This window comes from Camelus ferus, chromosome 12 (genome assembly GCF_009834535.1).
Source record: "Camelus ferus isolate YT-003-E chromosome 12, BCGSAC_Cfer_1.0, whole genome shotgun sequence".
NCBI lineage: Eukaryota > Metazoa > Chordata > Mammalia > Artiodactyla > Camelidae > Camelus > Camelus ferus.
This window is the reverse complement of record NC_045707.1, coordinates 23242156-23261231: the sequence shown is the minus strand read 5'-3', so window position 1 is coordinate 23261231 and position 19076 is coordinate 23242156. Positions and strand designations below refer to the sequence as shown.

General features: G+C 50.9%; 1 protein-coding gene across 6 annotated transcripts; it reads left to right on the top strand.

Moving 5' to 3' along the window:
• Positions 1-47: 47 nt before the first annotated feature.
• On the top strand, positions 48-19001 carry AVIL (advillin). 6 transcript variants are annotated; one of them, XM_032493235.1, is made up of 19 exons: positions 48-903; positions 3022-3105; positions 4412-4486; positions 5201-5397; positions 6767-6875; positions 6966-7076; positions 7319-7521; positions 8001-8079; positions 8206-8304; positions 8987-9343; positions 9800-9937; positions 10043-10201; positions 10937-11116; positions 12577-12722; positions 12826-12970; positions 14423-14611; positions 15379-15447; positions 16376-16492; positions 17949-19001. In XM_032493235.1, exons 2-19 carry the CDS (start codon positions 3040-3042, stop codon positions 18060-18062), a joined length of 2553 nt encoding a protein of 850 aa, XP_032349126.1. In that variant the 5' UTR covers positions 48-903; positions 3022-3039; the 3' UTR covers positions 18063-19001. The 6 variants fall into 6 exon arrangements, with proteins under 6 accessions (XP_032349126.1, XP_032349129.1, XP_006182593.2 ...); XM_032493238.1 differs by having other exon boundaries at positions 48-3105; positions 8987-9131; positions 9243-9343; positions 17949-19000; XM_006182531.3 differs by having other exon boundaries at positions 48-3105; positions 8987-9140; positions 9243-9343; positions 17949-19000.
• Positions 19002-19076: the final 75 nt, after the last annotated feature.

Below are 19076 nucleotides of genomic sequence, written 5' to 3'. Positions count from 1 at the left end.
TCAAGACGAAGCTGGAGCGCCTGGGCTGGGAGACCAGCTGCGCACTCAGCACTGGGGTTTTGCTCAGGTAACAGAAGTCGGGCTACGTTAGCCCTTCCCGGCCCCCCTGTGGAATCAAGGCCACTGTCATCCAGGTGCTTAATAAGCATATGCTTGGTGTCCTATTGACTTCTGGGGGCGAACCAGAAGCCCCAAGGGACTTGGAGGCTTCATTCCCCTGTGCCCCTTACTGACTTTCCCAAACCAGGAGGACCCTTGAAACACAGAGCCCAGCATGGTTCTTGGCACATAGTAGGCACTCAGGTACTGATTGGACTGACCTCTTGACTCCAAGAGAGACCCAAAGGGGCAAAACAAGGATGACCTACTAACATGCTCCTAGCATCTCTCAGACTTCCCCTTTGAGAAATGCCCAGAAGCTTCTCAGGGAGGCCCTCGCCAGCCTGGACATGGCAGGCGCTGAGCGGGCAGCCCCTGCCTCCAGTCATCAGTGTAATGCATCCATATCTACAATATGGCAAATTTCATATCCTCCCTCTTTCCTGCATTATTGATGGGCTGTGCACTTTAAAAAAATCAATTAGATCAGGGCGTGGAGCGGGAGTTAAAAGAACAGAAGCTTTTAAAAGTCTGCTCTTACTGTTTTTGCTGTTTTGAATAGGAACAGACAAAGCTTTCCCTCTGGTTTGAATAAGTCAAGCCCAGGGCTAGGTTGGCCGTGATTGGCCAGGACTCGGAAAATGCGGTTAAGATGCAAATCCAAGCAAATATAACCTGGTGTCCATGCAGCCATTACTAAGCTAAGGCAGCAGGGCCTGGAGCCTCCCACCTTGGCGTGGTTCCTCGTCAGCACTGCTGCTTCCCTGCCAGAGAACTGGGACTGCTGGTGAGAGAGAAGGCAAGGTAAGGTCTTTCTGGCTTATGGGTTCACGTCAGTAGAGCAAGTTTACTGAATGAGAAAGAAAAGGAAGAGGAGATGGAAATTTCCTTGACTTTGTCTTCTTGGATGAGGCTTTTAAAGGGTTAAACCAGGACTTTGTGACCAGTTTTGCAGACTTCCTGCTGAGTAGTTGAGGTGTCTTTTAGAGACCACTAAACATAAGGCACATTTTCAAAAGCTGGGGAAGACTCCATTTACCCATCTCAGAAGGAATGGAATGGGGCAAGGCAGAAGTTAAAAGCAGCTTCCTCTGCTTAGGGTCCATTTATAGGACTGTCAGTAGGAATTAAAGGCCACTGGACCCACCCAGGGGCTTGTGCGGTGGTCTCAGGGTGCTGAGTTAAGTTAGGACTTGGGGACTAGGGAGAGACCAAGCTTGGAGGGCTTTGCTGTCACAGATGGAACCGCATTTTCTGGGTGTTCCAGTGTGGCAGTAAGGCCCTTCTTTGAGCATGTCCTCTCCTGCATTTTGGGGGCCCTGGCCCTGCTGGGAAACGGGACTGCTTCTGGCCCCTGGACTCACAGTCCTAGTCAGTGCCTTTGGTTTGGCCATTACCAGGCTGACACTTCTCTGTCTCCAAGGAATGAATTCACTGCCCCTTGGCCCCTTCCCTTAGCTGGGTCACAGCATTTACCTTTAATGACTGAAATCTAGGGTCTGAAGAAAACCTGAACGAATATTTCCTAGCAATTCTGAGCAGCATAGGGCGGGGCAGGGCCAGCTATCAAATTAAGTCCTCAAATACTGGCTGTTACGCGTCACTGCTCAGCTTTAGGCCTACTATGGCAGCGAGTAGACAAAGGGAGGTTTTTGTTTGTCTTTGGTTGTTTTGCCAATGTCCATACTAGGTAATGGCACATATTCTCCAACCCTGGGCTCCCCCACCAAGGCTCAGGGAAAGAATGGCTAGACGTGCCCCTCTTAATAAGCACAGCGTGCCTCCAAACTGCAAAACCTCAGCTAGTCCTTTCTGAGTGTTTTTTCGTCCTATGTAAATCCATCAAATGAATCCTTTTTCCTTTGCCTCTCGGGAGCATTCACAGTACACACTGATGTGTATTATCATCGGACTGCAAGCCCCTTGAGAGCAAGGACCAGGCCAGCATTTTCATTGTCTACAGCCCGTGTGACCACAGATGCGTGTCGGTGCTTGATAACCCTAGACGCACGTTGACTAGAGACCGCACACAGCCCGCAGGGCTTCCCTTCACCTCTCCCCATCCCCGCAGCACCACTGGCTCGGTCAGGGTGGGGTGGCGAGGAGGGCGTCTGCCCACGGGCCTCGCCCGCCTTCCCCTGCTGGCGCCCTGTGCTCTGTGTCCCAGGCCCAGCCTTGCCATTTTACTTTTTCTTCTGTGAGGCACAGGGAACGCGTTAGTCATATGACAAAAGCAAGATGGGTTGAGTTTTAGGATAGTTTACTTAAAAGAAAATAGTCTGGAAAGGAAAAGTCCAAAGAGTTGAGTGTGGAGAGGACCTGGCAAAGCAGGGGATCTGGGAAGAGTTAGAGGGAACGAGAACGAGAAGGAAACCCAGTTTGGAAAGTACATATTCTGACATCAGCTTTTCAGTCCCGTGTGCCACTGACTTTAGATAAATTAGGAAGGGTTGCAGTACATCAAAGTGACTAAAAAAAAGAGCACAGGTTTTAGGATCAGATACGGATTTCAGTCCTAGTGTGTGAACTTGAATAAATTATTTAACCTCTCTGAATCTCGATTTTCCCACAATATAAGGTGAAGAAAATATACTCAGCTTAGGAGAATTAAATGAGACGACATAAAGTGAATCAACACAGGGCTTAACATATTTGTCGTCCCTTCGGTAAATAACTGTGGCTGTTACTAGAGCTCCTAACTAGGGAAGGGGCAAGTGGGGAGCAGAACTTCCGGTGGGGATCCCCGAGCCAGCCAGGCTTGAGACGTGATCTTGGACAAGTCATTTCCCTCAGCTGTGAGACAGTGCAGGGATGCACCACAAGGACGTGGCCGGATGGCTGATAAGCAATTGGGAAGTGACTTAGGAGGAAAGCTGGCTGGATGCCTGCTGTCATCTCCCCGCTTGCTCTGTGATGTTCCAGGCCCAGGAAGACAGCAGCATGTCTCTGAGCAGCGCCTTCAGGGCTGTGGGCAATGACCCCGGGATCATCACCTGGAGAATAGAGGTGAGCTGAGCTGGGTGGGGCATCTCTGGTCTGCTGGATGACGGCCCGCCCACCCTCCTTAGTTTCCTGCCTGCGTTTTGGCAACATTGAGCCAGCACCAGGGTGCATATTTTCCTATCCTTGACCCCTCCCGGGTGCTCAGGAGCAGGTAGGTGACAGGTGGAGGAAATGTCCTTCACTTGCAGTAAATGCCCTGGAGAGATGGCAGGGGCCTGGCCCACCCAGGAGACCCGAGACTCCTGGCCGCTTCTGTTAGGGCAGTGGAACCTGTCTTCCACAGGGCGCTCTGACTCCTGCAAAGTAGTAGGGAGGCCAAGGCCATTGCGGAGACCGGGCCTGCTCATCCGTTCCCGCTCTGGGGCTTAAGCCCCGCTGGCTGACCTCCAGCCCCAGCAGTCTAGCCTCCGGCAGTCTATTGCTGGGAACCACCCAGCCTGGGCAGCTCCACCTGCCAGATGTGAGGTCCCCCCAGCCCCACCCCGACCTCCCTGCTCTGAACCCATGAGCGGCTGCCGCACAGAACGCAGAGGTGACGCCCCACTTCACCACCCTCCGTCAGGAGTGGGAGCCTCAGCTCTCTAGCCAGCTCAGAGCCAGTGAGAGCCCAGCTTACTCCCACTGTTTCAAGGCTCCCAGTTTATTTAAAAATTAATAGGCACTAAGTTACACAAAGTGTGGGCTATTTAACACTTCACATTTAACACACTGTGTTTTACATAGAATACATGCAAATATGACTGCAGGTTTGCTTACTTGGGGAAAGTCCACATTTGCTGCCAGGTGAATGGCCCTCCTGGGACAAGCCAGACATGCGGGTGACAGACACATCGGGGCTCCAACCTAGATTCCAAATATGAAGCCCCACGTACTGCTGACACTCAACCCCCAGAGCTCCTCAGAACCCTGCATCCTGTTCTCTTGGGCCTTGGCCAGCTCTGGGTGGTCGGGGTCAGGAGCAGCGCCGGAGGCGCCCGCGCAGCAGCTCAGAGGCAGCTTTCACTTGATGGCTGGCACCAGCTCTCTTCTCTGCAGAGGACTGAGTGTGAGGTTCACAGCAGTAGCAAGAGGAGACCAAGCAGGCAGTAGGAGGAGGATGGGGGGAGGACAGGCACCCAGACTCAGAGGGAGTTCAGCAGAGGCCAGAGGGGTGGCCCGGCTAATCCTGTGGCTGGCTGCCACACCCTGTGGGGACAGCTCCTGACCTCTCCCTGCAGCCTGTGCCAAATGATGGAGGGAAAGGGGAGGCGTGGGGTCCAAGGCGAGGGGGGGAGAGAATGCAGCCGATACACACCCCTTGTCCTTCCAGAAAATGGAGCTGGCGCTGGTGCCCCTGAGTGCCCACGGCAGCTTCTACGAGGGGGACTGTTACATCATCCTCTCGGTGAGCGCCACCCTCCACTCCCGGAGTCCCTCCTGGAGGGCCGGTCCCGGGGCTCCGCTGTGAGGTCTGTGGATGAGGTTCACCAGGCCCCGGTACACAGCCTGAGCTTCCTCGGTGTTACACCCGACAGGCCTCCAGGTTGACTCTCAGAGGCCACTCTTAGGGGGGGTTTTACACTTTGCACAGAGGGTGGGGGTGCGGCCTGCAGCCTGAACCTCAGCAAGCGGCCCACGGCGGCACTTCCCCGCCTTGGGCCCAGACCCCAGGCGAAAGTGCGACGACGGGGAGAGGCCAGGTAGACCCAAGGCCGTCTCTGGCCTCAGGGCGCCCATTCTCGTGGAGGGAACCACCTCCCACGTGGACAGTGCTGACGGAGCCCCGGCGGACGGACAGCAGACCTGCGCCGGCTGTGTGAGTGCAGGCGCTGAGTCTGCGGTCCAACCTGGAAAAGATCCCCACTGGCCGCCATTTATTTTGAGAAAATAAGCTGTCAACTTTCCCCAAATATGGGGTGGGGGGGGGCGGGATTTGGGCTGCTAGGGCTTGAGTGACATAGCAGGTCTGCATAGGGGCCATTGCAGGGAGGCAGAGGGCCCAGGCCTGCCAAGGGCAGGACACGAGCCACCGTAGGCTGCATCCTTCCCACACCACAGGGGCCGGCAGCGAAGGGGGGGCAAGCTGGCCCCTGACCTGATCTCTCTGGCTACATCCCAGACCCGGAGAGTGGGCAGTCTCCTCTCCCAGGACATCCACTTCTGGATCGGAAAGGACTCCTCCCAGGATGAGCAGAGCTGCGCAGCCATCTACACTACGCAGCTGGATGACTACCTGGGGGGCAGCCCCGTGCAGCACCGGGAGGTCCAGTACCATGAATCCGACACCTTCCGTGGCTACTTCAAGCAGGGCATCATGTGAGTAGCTATGCACAGAGCAAGGACGTAAACGCAGTTTACCAAAGAGGAAACCCAAAGGGCCAGTGAGTACGTGAAGAAAGTAATCAGAAAATGCACATCAAAGCAAAGCTCTCATTTCCACCTATTAGAGCAGCACAAATTAGAGAGCTGGGTGGTGCCAAGTGTTGGCCAGGCGGTGGGAAAATAGGAGCCCTGGTGCCCTGCTGGTGGGAGTGAGGACGGCCGGCATTCTGGGGAGTAGTCTGCTGCCGCTGAGGCAGCTCCCACCTCTGGGTTGTAACCCAAAGGAATTCTCCCGTTCCCAGGTCCACAAGGGCATGTGAACCTGAATGTGCACAGCAGTATCGTTAGTGGTGGTGGGCAGCTGCAGGCAACGCAGAGTGCCCCCTGGAGGGAGACTGGACAGGAAAAACACTCCATGACACCAAGCAGCACTGTGTTACAGCTGGAAGCATCGGATCAGATACACACCAGACACGTGGACGGATCTTAAAAACATGGGGCTTAGTGAACACAGGAAGAAATAGACTTGAGATATAGAACAGAGTGAAAATAAAAAGATAGGTGCTAAACTGTTAGAATGGACGCCTCTGGAGAGAGGAAGGGGGGCAGGGTGTGCAGATAAAAGGGAATACATGAATACAACAGGAGAGGGGTCTCATAGAGGCCAATGATGGAAACGTTCCACGAACTGAGGACTTCGGTCACCTCAAAACTTTGCATGTGAGGAATTCCTCTGGATGAGCTCGAGAGTTCTGAGGCTGGTCCAAAGCCAGCTTCTTGAAGGTCAGCAGTCCCCACTGACTGTGGACCTACTGGGTACACACTGAGTCTCCAGCAAATGCAGGGACAAAGGCCCTCTGTTCCCAGTGGCTGTCTGGGTGCCCGGCACGCGGGATGCCTGGGATGGAGGCTGGGTTGGGTGAGTGCCAGGGGCAGGAGAGCTGACTCCTGGAGGGAGTTCGTCTTAAGGCCATGGTGTCATTAATGCTTCTGCTGCCTTGTGCCCCTCTCCCTGTCACCCGCAATGTTCAGACAATTTATAGTACAAAACAAGCCCTTCCGTGCTGCAGACTTTATCACTGGCGTAGGCTCTGTCTGGAGAACTGGTCCTCTGTTGGTTGGTTCCTACTCTTAATACGTTAGCTCAAATGTCATCCCTTTGGAGCCTGCCCTGACCACTCTGTCAGAAAGCCCATCGCTCAGTCCGCTTCTGTGGCAGTGGCGACCACCATCTATATCTACTTTGCTCATTTACTGTCATCACCCACGTGGGCAGAGGCTACATCTGTGTAATTCATAGCTGTCTCCCCAGTACCCAGCACATAGCAGATGCTCAGTAAATAACCGAATGGTGTTCCCTCAGCTACAAGAAGGGGGGTGTGGCCTCTGGGATGAAGCACGTGGAGACCAACACTTACGACGTGAAGCGGCTGCTACATGTGAAGGGGAAGAGAAACATTAGGGCCACCGAGGTAAGTCCTGACCCTGTCTGTCCTGGTCCCAGGGCCTCTCCACCCAGCACCTCAGAACTCCTCCTAGTAACGTCTCCGTCTCCTCTGCAGGTGGAAATGAGCTGGGACAGTTTTAACCAAGGTGACGTCTTCTTGCTGGACCTCGGGAAGGTCATCATCCAGTGGAACGGCCCAGAGAGCAACAGTGGGGAGCGCCTGAAGGTGCAGCTCACTCCTCCTCCGGGCTCCCCTCTCTTCCTCGGTGCCCTTTCCTTCTTCCTTCCTCACCGGCTCTTCCCTGCCCTTCAAGCCGGGACCCCTGCCTCTGAGTAGCATCTGCTTCAGAGACAAGCCAAGTGCACCAGTCTGGGACTCGCCCGGGCTCCTCAGCATCAGATAATTCCTGTGTCTGGGATCCAGGCTGCTCCTCCAGAAGCTGAGTGCTTCCTCGGTCTTCTTTACAGGCTATGCTTCTGGCAAAGGATATTCGGGACAGGGAGCGAGGAGGCCGAGCTGAAATAGGAGTGATCGAGGGAGACAAGGAGGCAGCCAGCCCGGAGCTGATGAAGGTCCTTCAGGATACCCTCGGCCAACGCTCCGTTATCAAGCCTGCTGTCCCCGACGAGATCATAGATCAGCAGCAGAAATCAAACATCACATTGTATCAGTGAGTAGCTTCTAGCTGCTGGCTAGAAGCTGGAGTAGGGGGATGGGGTCCCCCAGAAACCAGGCACTTCTACTGGGCTCCTCATTTGGGGTGCAGGTGCCTGGCTTCTTTCAGTCTTTTTAAAATGCAGCTTCTGCAAGGAGCTCGGTGTTCCCCACTCAAGGAGGCAGCTACCATCTATTCTTGTTAGCAACTCTTCCTGGTCTCTGGACCTTCCTTTACTTGGGTCTCTACATGCCCAGGGATATGGATGGGATAATGTTCAGGAGAGAGAGACACAAAAGTCTCCTCCAGAGAACGGAGTCCATCACATTTCTGTCTGCATTCAAGCCATGCCCGTCGTAAGATGTCAAGCTCTACCCTGACACGCCATACAAAGACAAAGCTAGGGAAATACCCAGCTGACGACGAGAAGCTTTGTAGAAGAGTTGAGGTAAGCCTGGCGATTCACGTCTCAGGCTAACCTCTCCCCTCTCCAGTGTCTCAGACTCAGCCGGGCAGCTGGCGGCCGTGGAGGTAGCAGCGAGGCCTCTGGCGCAGGACTTACTGAACCACGACGTAAGTAGAGCTTGGGTGGGCGGGGCTTGGTGGGGCCGGACCACGCCTCAGAGGCGGGCCTTGGGGAAGGGCCTTCCTTATGGTCTTGGACAGCTAACCACTTCTCTCCCTGACTGACTGCTTCAGGACTGCTACATCCTGGACCAAAGTGGAACCAAGATCTATGTGTGGAAAGGAAGAGGAGCCTCGAAGGCTGAGAAACAGACAGCCATGTCTAAAGCCCTGGTAGGAGCTACAGATGTGTAGTACTGTCCCCAAAATTGTCAGTAACACTTCACACGTGCTCAGAGGGCCACAAGGCACTAGTGTGTATAACATCGCAGTGACATATGTGGACTTCGAAGTCAGACAGACAAGCTGGGATTCAAGTCCAGGTTTGATGCCATCTCCTGGGGCTCTTGTGAGGATCAAATAACACTTGCAAAGTGCTCTGCACAGTGCCTGGCACACACATCTGCTCGATAAAGGTGGCTTTACTATTGAAGGGGATAGCCCACGTCAAGGTCACTGGCCCTGTCCTCAAGGAGCTTATGCTGTTGTGCAAACCCAGGCAGACGAACAAGCAGGATGCACGTGCAAAGCAAAAATTAGGAAATGAGGGTGATACAAAGTCCGTAGGGAACAGGATTGATGAAGGAACATAGTATAGAGGATCTTGCAAAAAAAAAAAAAATCAGTAACAATCATGACAGGACAACAAAAAGATGCCAAAATGTTCTGCTCAGTCCCTTCCTTGAGCAGGTAACTTGGTCCCTGGACAGAGGTGAGTCAGGATTTGACTCTGACTCCTAGAAGGGAGCAATCCTACCAGCTGGCTTCAAAGGGGTGAGTCAGCAGCCAAGCAAAGAACCCAGTGCGTTCCCTGACTGACCTGCCTCTCGGCGGTGGGGGGGGGGGGTGTCCACAGAACTTCATCAAGATGAAGGGCTACCCTAGCAGCACCAACGTGGAGACCGTCAGCGACGGTGCCGAGTCAGCCATGTTCAAGCAGCTGTTTCAGAAGTGGTCGGTGAAGGACCAGACCGTGGGCCTGGGGAAAACGTTTAGCATCGGTAAAATCGGTACAGTTGCCCCCAGATCGCCTTCTCACTGCTGGGACTCTCCAGAAAGGCAGGCAGACATGCTTTTCACTCACTTGGCTTCTCCTAACCCCTTCTCTGCAGCTAAAGTTTTCCAGGATAAATTTGATGTGACCCTGCTGCACAGCAAACCAGAGGTAGCAGCCCAGGAAAGAATGGTCGACGATGGCCACGGAAAAGCTGAGGTAAGCCCGGTGATTCACTCTCAGGGCAGGCAGGGGGCACTGGCCCTCCTGGCTGCTCCGCCACAGAGGAGGCGGCAGGTGATTCTGTGTCTGCTTTGTCTTCCTTTTCACCCCTGGCACCTCATTCTCTAGGAGTCTGCAGGGTTTCCCCACAATTCTTCAGGGAAGTGAAAGGTAGGTACCCAGTGTGCTACCAGTGACTCACCTGGCAGATATATTCAAATAGTCTCTGAGCCATGATGGGGATGCACCTGACCAGGGACAATCCAGTGCTCAGGATTCAAATCACGCAAATGTGATAAAGCCCTCACCACTGGGAACGCAGCACCAGAGCAGGGGAGGGTACTCTGAGTGGATGTTAGCGCCTCACCCACCTGGATTCTCTGCTAATCATGGCCCAGTTCCCTTCAGGTGCTTCTCTCAGCTCTTGGAAATTGTGTCTCCTTCTATGCTCAGGTGTGGAGGATTGAAAACCTGGAGCTGGTCCCCGTGGAGTGCAAGTGGTACGGCTTCTTTTATGGGGGAGACTGCTATCTGGTTCTCTACACGTACGAGATGAACGGGAAGCCACATTACATCTTGTACATCTGGCAGGTAGGCCTGGGGCAGGCTCTCAGCTTTGGGTCCTGGCGCTTCCTCTGGCCACTGAGCTTGGGCCAGGGATAGCAGGGACCCACGGCACCCCTCTCACCACTGCAGGGCCGCCACGCCTCACAGGATGAGCTGGCAGCCTCGGCATACCAGGCGGTGGAGGTGGATCGGCAGTTTGACGGGGCCCCTGTACAGGTTCGGGTTACCATGGGGAAGGAGCCACGTCACTTCATGGCCATCTTCAAAGGAAAGCTGGTTATCTTTGAGGTGAGAGCCCGTCAGCTAAAATTACAGTAGGGGGCTACAGGAGAGGAGAGGAGGGGTGGGAGCGGGGCTGGGGTAGACGCAGATAAGAAGGGGAATCTCTCTAAGACACTGAAGTGAATCCCAACTGCCTAGGGCTTCAAGTCCAAACTACTGCCTAATTCGTGTTCAAGGTCTTTTATAATCTGATCCATATTACCTGTACAGGGGCATTCCCCTCAGCTCCCTAACCTACACTCACTGCAGTCAGGTGGGTTTCCTCATCAGACCTCACATTTGCCATTTCGTTCCCTGTCCACTGCCCCGACCGAATGTGCCCCTCCAAACTCGAGTCCCACTTCTCCCAGGAAGCCCTGGAGAAGCACTACCAGGGATGTATGATGTCACGTGTTTGATATACACAAGTCTGTGGTCAAGTCCTAGCCTTGTCATTTACCAGCCAGCTTTCTAAGCCTCAGTTTCTCCATCTATACTGTGGGACAATAATACCCACTTCACAGAATAATTGTGAGGGTCCATAGAATGATGTAGGTAAGGCGCCAGCACCCGAGGTCTCAGAATGAAAGCTAATATTGGCACCAGAACTCCAGCTCAGCTCGGCCTCTCCCAGGTAGCCCAGAAGCTCCTCCAGGGCAAAGACGGTGTCAGGCACATCCCTGTTCCCCACAAGGGCTAGCCCAGTGCTCCGCGCACACGGTGCACCTTAGATCCAGGCTCTGCTTTTCTCCCTCTCTCTAGGGCGGGACTTCCAGGAAGGGAAGTGCCGAGCCTGATCCTCCAGTGAGGCTCTTCCAGATTCACGGATATGACAAATCTAACACCAAAGCGGTGGAGGTTCCAGCCTTCACCTCCTCCCTAAACTCCAACGATGTCTTTCTGCTGCGGACCCAGACAGAGCACTACCTGTGGTACGGCAAGGTAGGACAGTGGGGCCCAGCAGTCACACCAGCCCCTCAGAGCCCAGCCCTGAGCCCACCCTCCTGTCAGCAAAGGCAATGGAACTAAGGAGGAAGCTGGAGCAGTCTTCAAAAAGAGCAGCTGTTCCCCAAGGGCCTTCAGAGGGACGGACAGCGCTCCCCACGATCAGGCCTCCACCTAGAAACTCACTAACAGCACCGCTCACACCCAGGAGACACTCCATAAACTTCTAAACGGATGGAGGCTGGACAAGTCCATCTTTCCACACCAGTTTGGTGGATTGCAATAGGATAGGCATTAATAGTGAACAGAAACACTACAAATGTGATTTTTGTCAATTCAAAGTGCATCTGCATTAAAAAGCACTAAAATTGTTTTTACAAAAGAGGTTTGAACAGGAAAAGATACTCAACATCATTAGTCATTAGGGAAATGCAAATGAAAACCACAATGAGATACCACTACACACCTATTAGAATGACTAAACGAAAACTGATCATGTCAAGTGAGGGAGACAGGAGGAACAACGGGAATTCTCACACACTGCTGGTGGGAAAGCAAGTGTGGCCTTTGGGAAACGACTTGACAGTTTCTTACGTGACATACACTTACCGCATGACCCAGCAACCCCACTGCTGGCTATTTACCCATGTGAAATCAAAAACTATCTTCACACAAAACTCTGTACATGAATGTTCATACCACCTTTATTCGTAATCACCAAAAACCGGAAGCAGCTCACTGGGAGAATGGGAAACCAGACAGTGGCGTATCCAGGCAGTGGGATACGACCCAGCCTCACAGAGGAACAAGCTGGGGATGCCCGCGACTGCAAGGGTGAATCTCAGACGCACTATGTTTGGGGAAAGAAGCCAGACTCAAAGGCCACATAGCGTATGACTCCACTAATGGCATTCTGGAAAAGGCAAAGCTATCCTGATGGAGAGCAGATCAGTGGTCGCCAGATGTTAAGGATTCGAGGAGGGTCTGACTACAAAGGGGCAGCCTGAGGGAACTCTTTCCAGGGGTGAGGCAACTGTCCCGTATTTTTGTCGTGGTTGGTGGTAGCATGATTCTGTGCATTTGTCAAGAGTCATAGAACTTATATGGCAAAAAGAGTGACTTTTCCTGTATATAATTTACAAAATAAATTTAAATTTTTTTCTCTAAAAAAAAATAATCAAAAGTAGGTGTTAAAATTCCAACTGAAGGCAGAACAACATCCACTGTGAGTTTCAGAGTCTAGTCCTGTCCTTCGCCACCACGCTGTGTTCTCCCCCGCCTCTCCCTCCGCCCAGCCCTCCCAGCACTAAAACAAACCTATCTGTCTCCTGGTCTTGAGGTACCGTGGCTTGGTAACTGAGCCTGGCAACACTGAGCTGTTAGTTCCAGAAGCTTTTCCCCTACATCATCATGCCTGTGTGTGAGTAACATCTGTGTTCTCCCTGCCCCACGTGCAGGGGTCTGGTGGGGATGAGCGGGCAGCGGCTAAGGCGCTGGCCGGGTTTCTCTGTGATGGCACCGAGAGCACGGTGGCTGAGGGCCAGGAGCCGGCTGAGTTCTGGGACCTGCTGGGAGGGAAAACTCCCTACGCCAATGACAAAAGGTACAGGACCACAGCATCCCTCCTGGCTCCCCCTGCCTCCCAGACTTGTGAACTGCATGTGATTTCTCAACAGCTCGCTTCCTCTAAATGGACTGTATTGCAGACTACAGCAGGAAATCCTAGATGTCCAGCCCCGTCTCTTTGAATGTTCCAATAAGACTGGCCGGTTCATTGTCACTGAGATCACAGACTTCACCCAGGACGACCTGAACCCAGGTGATGTAATGCTCCTGGATACGTGGGACCAGGTAAGACATAGCCAGAAGCTTGGAACAAATGACAAAGACCCTCTTAGTCTATTTTTTGTGTAGTACCCCCACACACCCCGGATAAACCCAGGGTAGCCCCAGACCACCCCCAAGCCAACCAAACGCTTGTCAGTGGTGACTAAAGGAAGGGTCTGCGTTTTGCCAGGGTTGGAGGGAATACAATGTTTTTAAAACTCACCATCCTGGGAATTTTCCCACTCTGCTCTGGGAAAATCAGAGCATCCTGTCTGCATGCACTCCATTCTCCCAGGACCAACCTGCAGCAGGCTCCACACCCAGAGATGTGGGCCTTTTAGGGAACAAAAGGATGTGAAAGAGACGTCTTCAAGGCAACCCCTCTGCCGCGTCCCATTTTCTTCAATTTGGCTCAGCAAGCATACTCAGCACCTCCCCTGTTCTAATCACTGTGCTGGGCGTGGTGTCACCAAGGGAGAGGGCCTTGTCCTATCTCAGAGTTGGGGGTGGGGGGCAGACGCAGATACATCATTTTTTCTATGATGGAGGTACATACAAGGTGCCGTGCAAGCACAAATTAGGGGCACTCAACACAGGTTAGGAACTCAGAGAAGACTTTCTGGAGGAGAGGGCTCCCAGGCTGAATCTCAGAGGATAAGCAGGCATTAATCAGGTAAAGCGGGCATTCTGTGCAAAGGAAAAGCAAGGCCGGAAATAGTCTAGTACACAGGGACTACAAATAATATTTTCAGAGCATAAGACAGAGTTAAAGAGCACCCTAGAGGTGAAGCTACAGAATTGTGTGTGGGCCTTACCTGCCATGTCAAGAAGTTTGAAACTTATCCTGGGAAGCTGCTGAAATTTGAGCAGGTGAGTGACATGGTCAGACTGTGCTTTAGATAGATGACTCCAGCAAGTGTAGGAGAGTGAGATGGGGTGAGAAAAAAGAGAAGACTGTAGGCAGACCATCGTCACAGTCCAGTAAGAGCAGCTGCAGGACCACACAGGGGCAGTGGAGCAAGGATGCAGGGAAGGTGGCAGATTTGATAAAAGCATAGGAGGTAAACTGGCCAAGGGTTGGTGTGTGGAAGGCATGTCGGATGACTCCAACGTTACTGCCTTAGGTAATTAGATAGACACCAAGAATGGGGACACAGACACAAGTTTAGAAAAGAAGAGCTACACTTTGGGGGTGCTGTATTTGTGGTGCTTTGAGGCAGCAAAGGGAAGGTGTTTTGCAAGAAGTTGGATTCGGGAGGCTGATGTTCAGAGAGAGAGAGATCTGTACTGGAGATGCAGATTTGGGAGATCATGTGGATAATGTGGCAATTAAAATCACAAATCAAGATGATTCTGAGAAAACCTTTCTGTGCTGAGGCTGTGAACTGCTGAGGGGGAAGACAGGGCAGCACGTATGATCTACTACTTGGTCCTTGGCCTGAGCGCATTAACAGCATTCAACCTCTCCCACAACAGGTGTTCTTATGGATTGGGGCTGAGGCCAACGCCACAGAGAAGGAGCGAGCGCTCGCTACAGCCCAGGAGTACCTGCTCACTCACCCCGGTGGCCGAGATGCTGGCACGCCAATCCTCATCGTTAAACAGGGCTTCGAGCCTCCCACCTTCACAGGCTGGTTCTTGGCCTGGGACTCTCACATTTGGAGCGTAAGAACCGAGAACGGGGTGGGGGGCGTTCTTACTGCCAGCGCACTCAGCACAAAGCGCTCCGTGGGAAGGCAGGGTACTCTGGGGCTGAGTCAACCCAGGACCACATTGCCCTGCTCCGTCTCCCCTCCCTACTTTTTACTTTCCTTCTCTTTCCCACCCACTACACCACTAAGTCCAGTTAAAGAATTCTCAGCTTGTCTCAGGAACAAGCAGTGGGTAAAGTAACGAAGTTCATGAAGTACATCCACACACATTATTTTGAACTTTACATCCTGATAACTACTGCAAACGTTGTTTCCTGGGTCACAGATGAGGAAGCTTAGAGAAGTTCTTTGTCTAAAGTCACAATTAACCCAGTAGGAAGAAGACGGTTTTTCTGATCCCTAGTCAACTGCTATGTCTTCAGTATGGAGGACTGAGGGGCCACTAGCAAAGAATGAAGATCGTGTTTAAGCAACTTCCAACCCTGCACAGACCCAGAAGGGGGGTTTTCTTGTTTGTTTGCTTGTTTATTGTGGGGGAGGTAGCTAGGTTTGCTTATTTATTTTTTTGATGGAGGTGGTGGGGATTGAACCCAGGACCTCATTCATGCTAGGCATGCACTGTACTACTGAGCTATATACCTTCCCCCTGATTTTCATTTTTGCTTATCCCTGAAATGTCTTCTGATTCCCTGGCTCTTTTGCTTCTCTCGAGACTAGGCTGGAGATGTCCCTCCTCTGTAAGCACCATCTCATCCTGTGTCTTCTATCTCTTCTTCTCAGGCAGGGAAATCATACGAACAGTTAAAAGAAGAGCTGGGAGACGCTGCTGCTATCATAAGAATCACTGCTGTGAGTTTCTTGGAGGAGCAAGTCACTCAGACAACCAGAGCCAGAAAGGAACCGCAAATGCTACCAATGCCACATGGGCGAAGCCCTCTCATGTCCTTCTCAGTATCTCCCTGGTTGTCTAATTTGATATGAAGATTGTTTTAATCAGTAGAAAAGCAGGTCTCAGAGCCAAGTTCCTTATTTTACTGCCTTCCAGAATTTAGAACGCTCTTGCTGTTTAAAAAGAAAACAGCAGAAACAAAAACAAATTTTATTACTCAACTCTGTCATTCAGAGCAGATTAAATTTACTGGCAGTATTTTCAGAAATAAGCTTCTAACCCAAATAATATATTTATCAGTTTCTGACAGTGGCATCCCCAGAAACTCAGGCCGTAACCCCTATTTTAATGGCTAAAAGAACTGGAGCGTCTGGCCAGGAACCTTTAACATCAGGACAAGTGCCTGGTACCACTGTCCAAACCATCAGGCAGTTTTGTCCTTTCTGTTCTACAAACTCAAGATTCCAAAGCTTAAAAAAAAAAATCCGAAGCTAATGGCAATGTAGCATCTTTAAAATGCACTCAAGAGAGTATGACTTCAATTTGAAGTCATTTGAAGGCTGGAAATGTAGAGCCTAAGTACCAAGAGAAAGGATGTGATCACAGTATTTAAATGAGGTTTAAGCACAGCATTTATGCCAAACTGGCTATACAGGATTTACCTTAGACTTGCTGAATCAGCTTCCCAAGAAAGACCCCCATATCTGAGTCATCTAGATTCCCTAGATGATTCTGACATGCAGCCAGTTTTGGGGACTCTTGTTCTAAAAGATGATTATAAAGTGTGAAGTGGTAAAAACCATAATGTTAAATATTATACACACAGAACTTCAACTGCACACACTTAAACAGTCTTTTTTCCTGTGTTTATGCTCTTATCTTCCCTAGGGCATGAAGGACACAACCCTCTCCCTGAATTCTGAGCCAAAATATTACCCCATAGAAGTTCTGCTGAAAAATCAGAATCAGGAGCTGCCTGAGGATGTGAACCCTGCCAAAAAGGAGGTGAGTGACTGAGGGAACTGTCTGATGTAAGTGGAGCTCTCCATGAGCAAAACACCATCCCTGTAAATGGCCAGGACAGACCTGGAACACAGTAAGCACTCAGGAGGTATCTGAACTACCCAGGAGCTCAAGCCCCACACCCAGAGCTCCTTCTTGATCCTTTTTCCTCACCTCTGGCATCAGCCCATCAGCCAGCCTCCATCCACTGCTCTCCATCTTTCTGCTGCCAGCGTGGTCCAGCCGTCATGGACCACTTCAACAGTCTCCCAGCTGGTTTCCACCCCGGTCCCTACAGTCTGTTCCCCATATAACAACCAGTGGGCTTCTAAAACAGAAGACGTTTCTCTATTTAAAACTGCTCAACTGGCTTCCCACTGTACTTAGAAAAGAATCCAAAGGCTTTTTGGTGGCCATCAAAGCCCTGTAGTCTGGCCCTGCCCACCTCTGATTGCACCTCACAGACCACTACACTCTTCACTTACCATCTGCCAGCCAGAGGCTGCCTTTCTGTTCCTTGACCATGCCTGTTTCAGCCTCTGAGCCTTTATACTTCCTATTGCTTCTGCCTGAAAAAACATTTTTCTCCCAGATCATCAGAGAGCCAGTTCCTCCTCATTAGTTAGGTCTCAGCTGCCATGTCACCCCCCTCCCCCAGGAAGGCTTCCCCTGACCACCCTGATACTGCTCCCCTCACCCCTCCAGTCTCTATACTTGGTCACCAGCTACCTGCCCCACTCCAGTGATATCCTTAAAAGCAAGGACCTTGTCTGTTTTGTTCACCATCACAGTCTCAGCTTTTCAGCACCAAAAATGGTGCCTGGTAGATCACAGGCACTCATTAAGTTTTGGTTGATTGAATTAATATATTCATGTTGACTAACTTTTTTCCACCTGGAAGGGGAAGGGTCTCTGGATTTTCCACAATGTCTTATCTAACCAAGTCTTAAGTATCTGGACTACAGCTTTCCTGAAAACAGAGGCCATATCTTAATAATTTTACTTGGACAGAAAATATTCACTAATCAATAAATAAACGTTAGAGTTTATGCTCTCAACAAGATCTACCTGATCTTGCATTTGAAAATGTCTGGATAAGAGTGGCTGATAAGCAAGGAAAACCATCACTCGATTTAGTTCTCCATTCAGCCAAAGTCTAACGTTTAGAATTCATACATAATGTATAACCCATTCCTTGTCCTTCTGGCAAGAAATGGGCACCAGGTGGGACTGTGAGAACAGAGAATCCAGTCAGCGCTTCCACAGGCCAAGGTGGGAGTCCACAGGCTAAGTAATCCTCTAATGAATAATTTAAGTCTATTACAGACTTTCTGGAAAATTCATTCTACTTCGCCTCAAGAAACTCCCTGGGACTCTCTCAGCCCCACTTTCCCCACTCCTTTAGCATTGACAGGTGCCATGTCTCCCTTCTAACTAGAAACTTTGTTTTCGCTCTTAGAATTACCTCTCTGAACAGGACTTTGTTTCTGTGTTTGGCATCACAAGAGGGCAATTTGCTGCTCTGCCTGGCTGGAAGCAGCTCCAGATGAAGAAAGAAAAGGGGCTTTTCTGAGGCAAGAAGGCATCTGCCCATTACAAGACCATAGAAGACAGCAGATAGTGCCAGTATCAGGAAAGAATTTATCTACTAATTTTTCCCTAACATCCAGCTGCTTAATGTAGATGTAGTAGGGTCTGCAAATCACAGCATGGTCTGCATTTCTCTCATTCCTGCAGTCCTTAGTTGTTATATGCCTAGAATGTTAACTACTGACTTTGTGGTTTTTGTGGCCTTCTGGCTCAAGCCTCAGCAGAAAGCACTAAAACTGCATGAATCTGAAGAAGTCAAAAGTAAGAGAACAAAAAAACTAAGTTTTAAGTGTTTAATATTGGGGCAAGAACCTAAGTTTGCTTTAACTTTTAAGATCGATATATTGCCTATTTAACCCACAAATCACTGAAGTTATTCACATATATACCCAAAGTCAAAATCTAAATGCTCAGATCTAAATGTGCCAGAGAGTTTTAAATTTTCAAATAAAAATGCCTGTATTAGCAAATGGAAGTCCTTTCAGTATTTTGGGTCTGCCTGTTATGGTAACTATTTTGTTATGTTGGGAGAAATGTCTCAAACAGGGAAGCAAAGAGGCACTGCTGAATGAGCTCTCTGGATAACTGGAATTCCTGTTTCTGGAACAATAATGCTGAAATCTGCCTTACAGCTGTCCAGGAAACCTCAGACCCCACCCATCCACACCCCACTATCCAGAAGAGAAACAGGGCTATGTGTTATTAATTTCAGTAATGAGGCCAGAACCCGTGTGTGTACCACTACAGAGAGCCCTCAGAGCACGCTACAGACATCAACACATGGACATTTTCCAGGCAACTCCAAGTTTAAGTCAACAATTCCAAAGGAATCCATGTGGCACAAGTAATGTAACCAGGGAAGCTCCAGGATGGAAGCACAGCCCAAAGCATCACAAAGCCAAAGCTGAAGAAGAGAGTTCTATGTCACAGGAGGAGCAGGCTAGAAGGGGCTAGATTGTGTTAGGGGCACGGTCATAAATCTGGGTTGAAGCAGCAG

Bases quoted from the DNA above. Each gene is read 5' to 3' on its own strand.
- AVIL (XM_032493234.1), top strand. From the start codon at position 3,013: ATGTTCCAGGCCCAGGAAGACAGCAGCATGTCTCTGAGCAGCGCCTTC. The intron at 5,398-6,766 runs GTGAGTAGCTAT...GTGTTCCCTCAG, and splicing joins TACTTCAAGCAGGGCATCAT to CTACAAGAAGGGGGGTGTGG. The intron at 15,448-16,375 runs GTGAGTTTCTTG...TATCTTCCCTAG, and splicing joins CTATCATAAGAATCACTGCT to GGCATGAAGGACACAACCCT.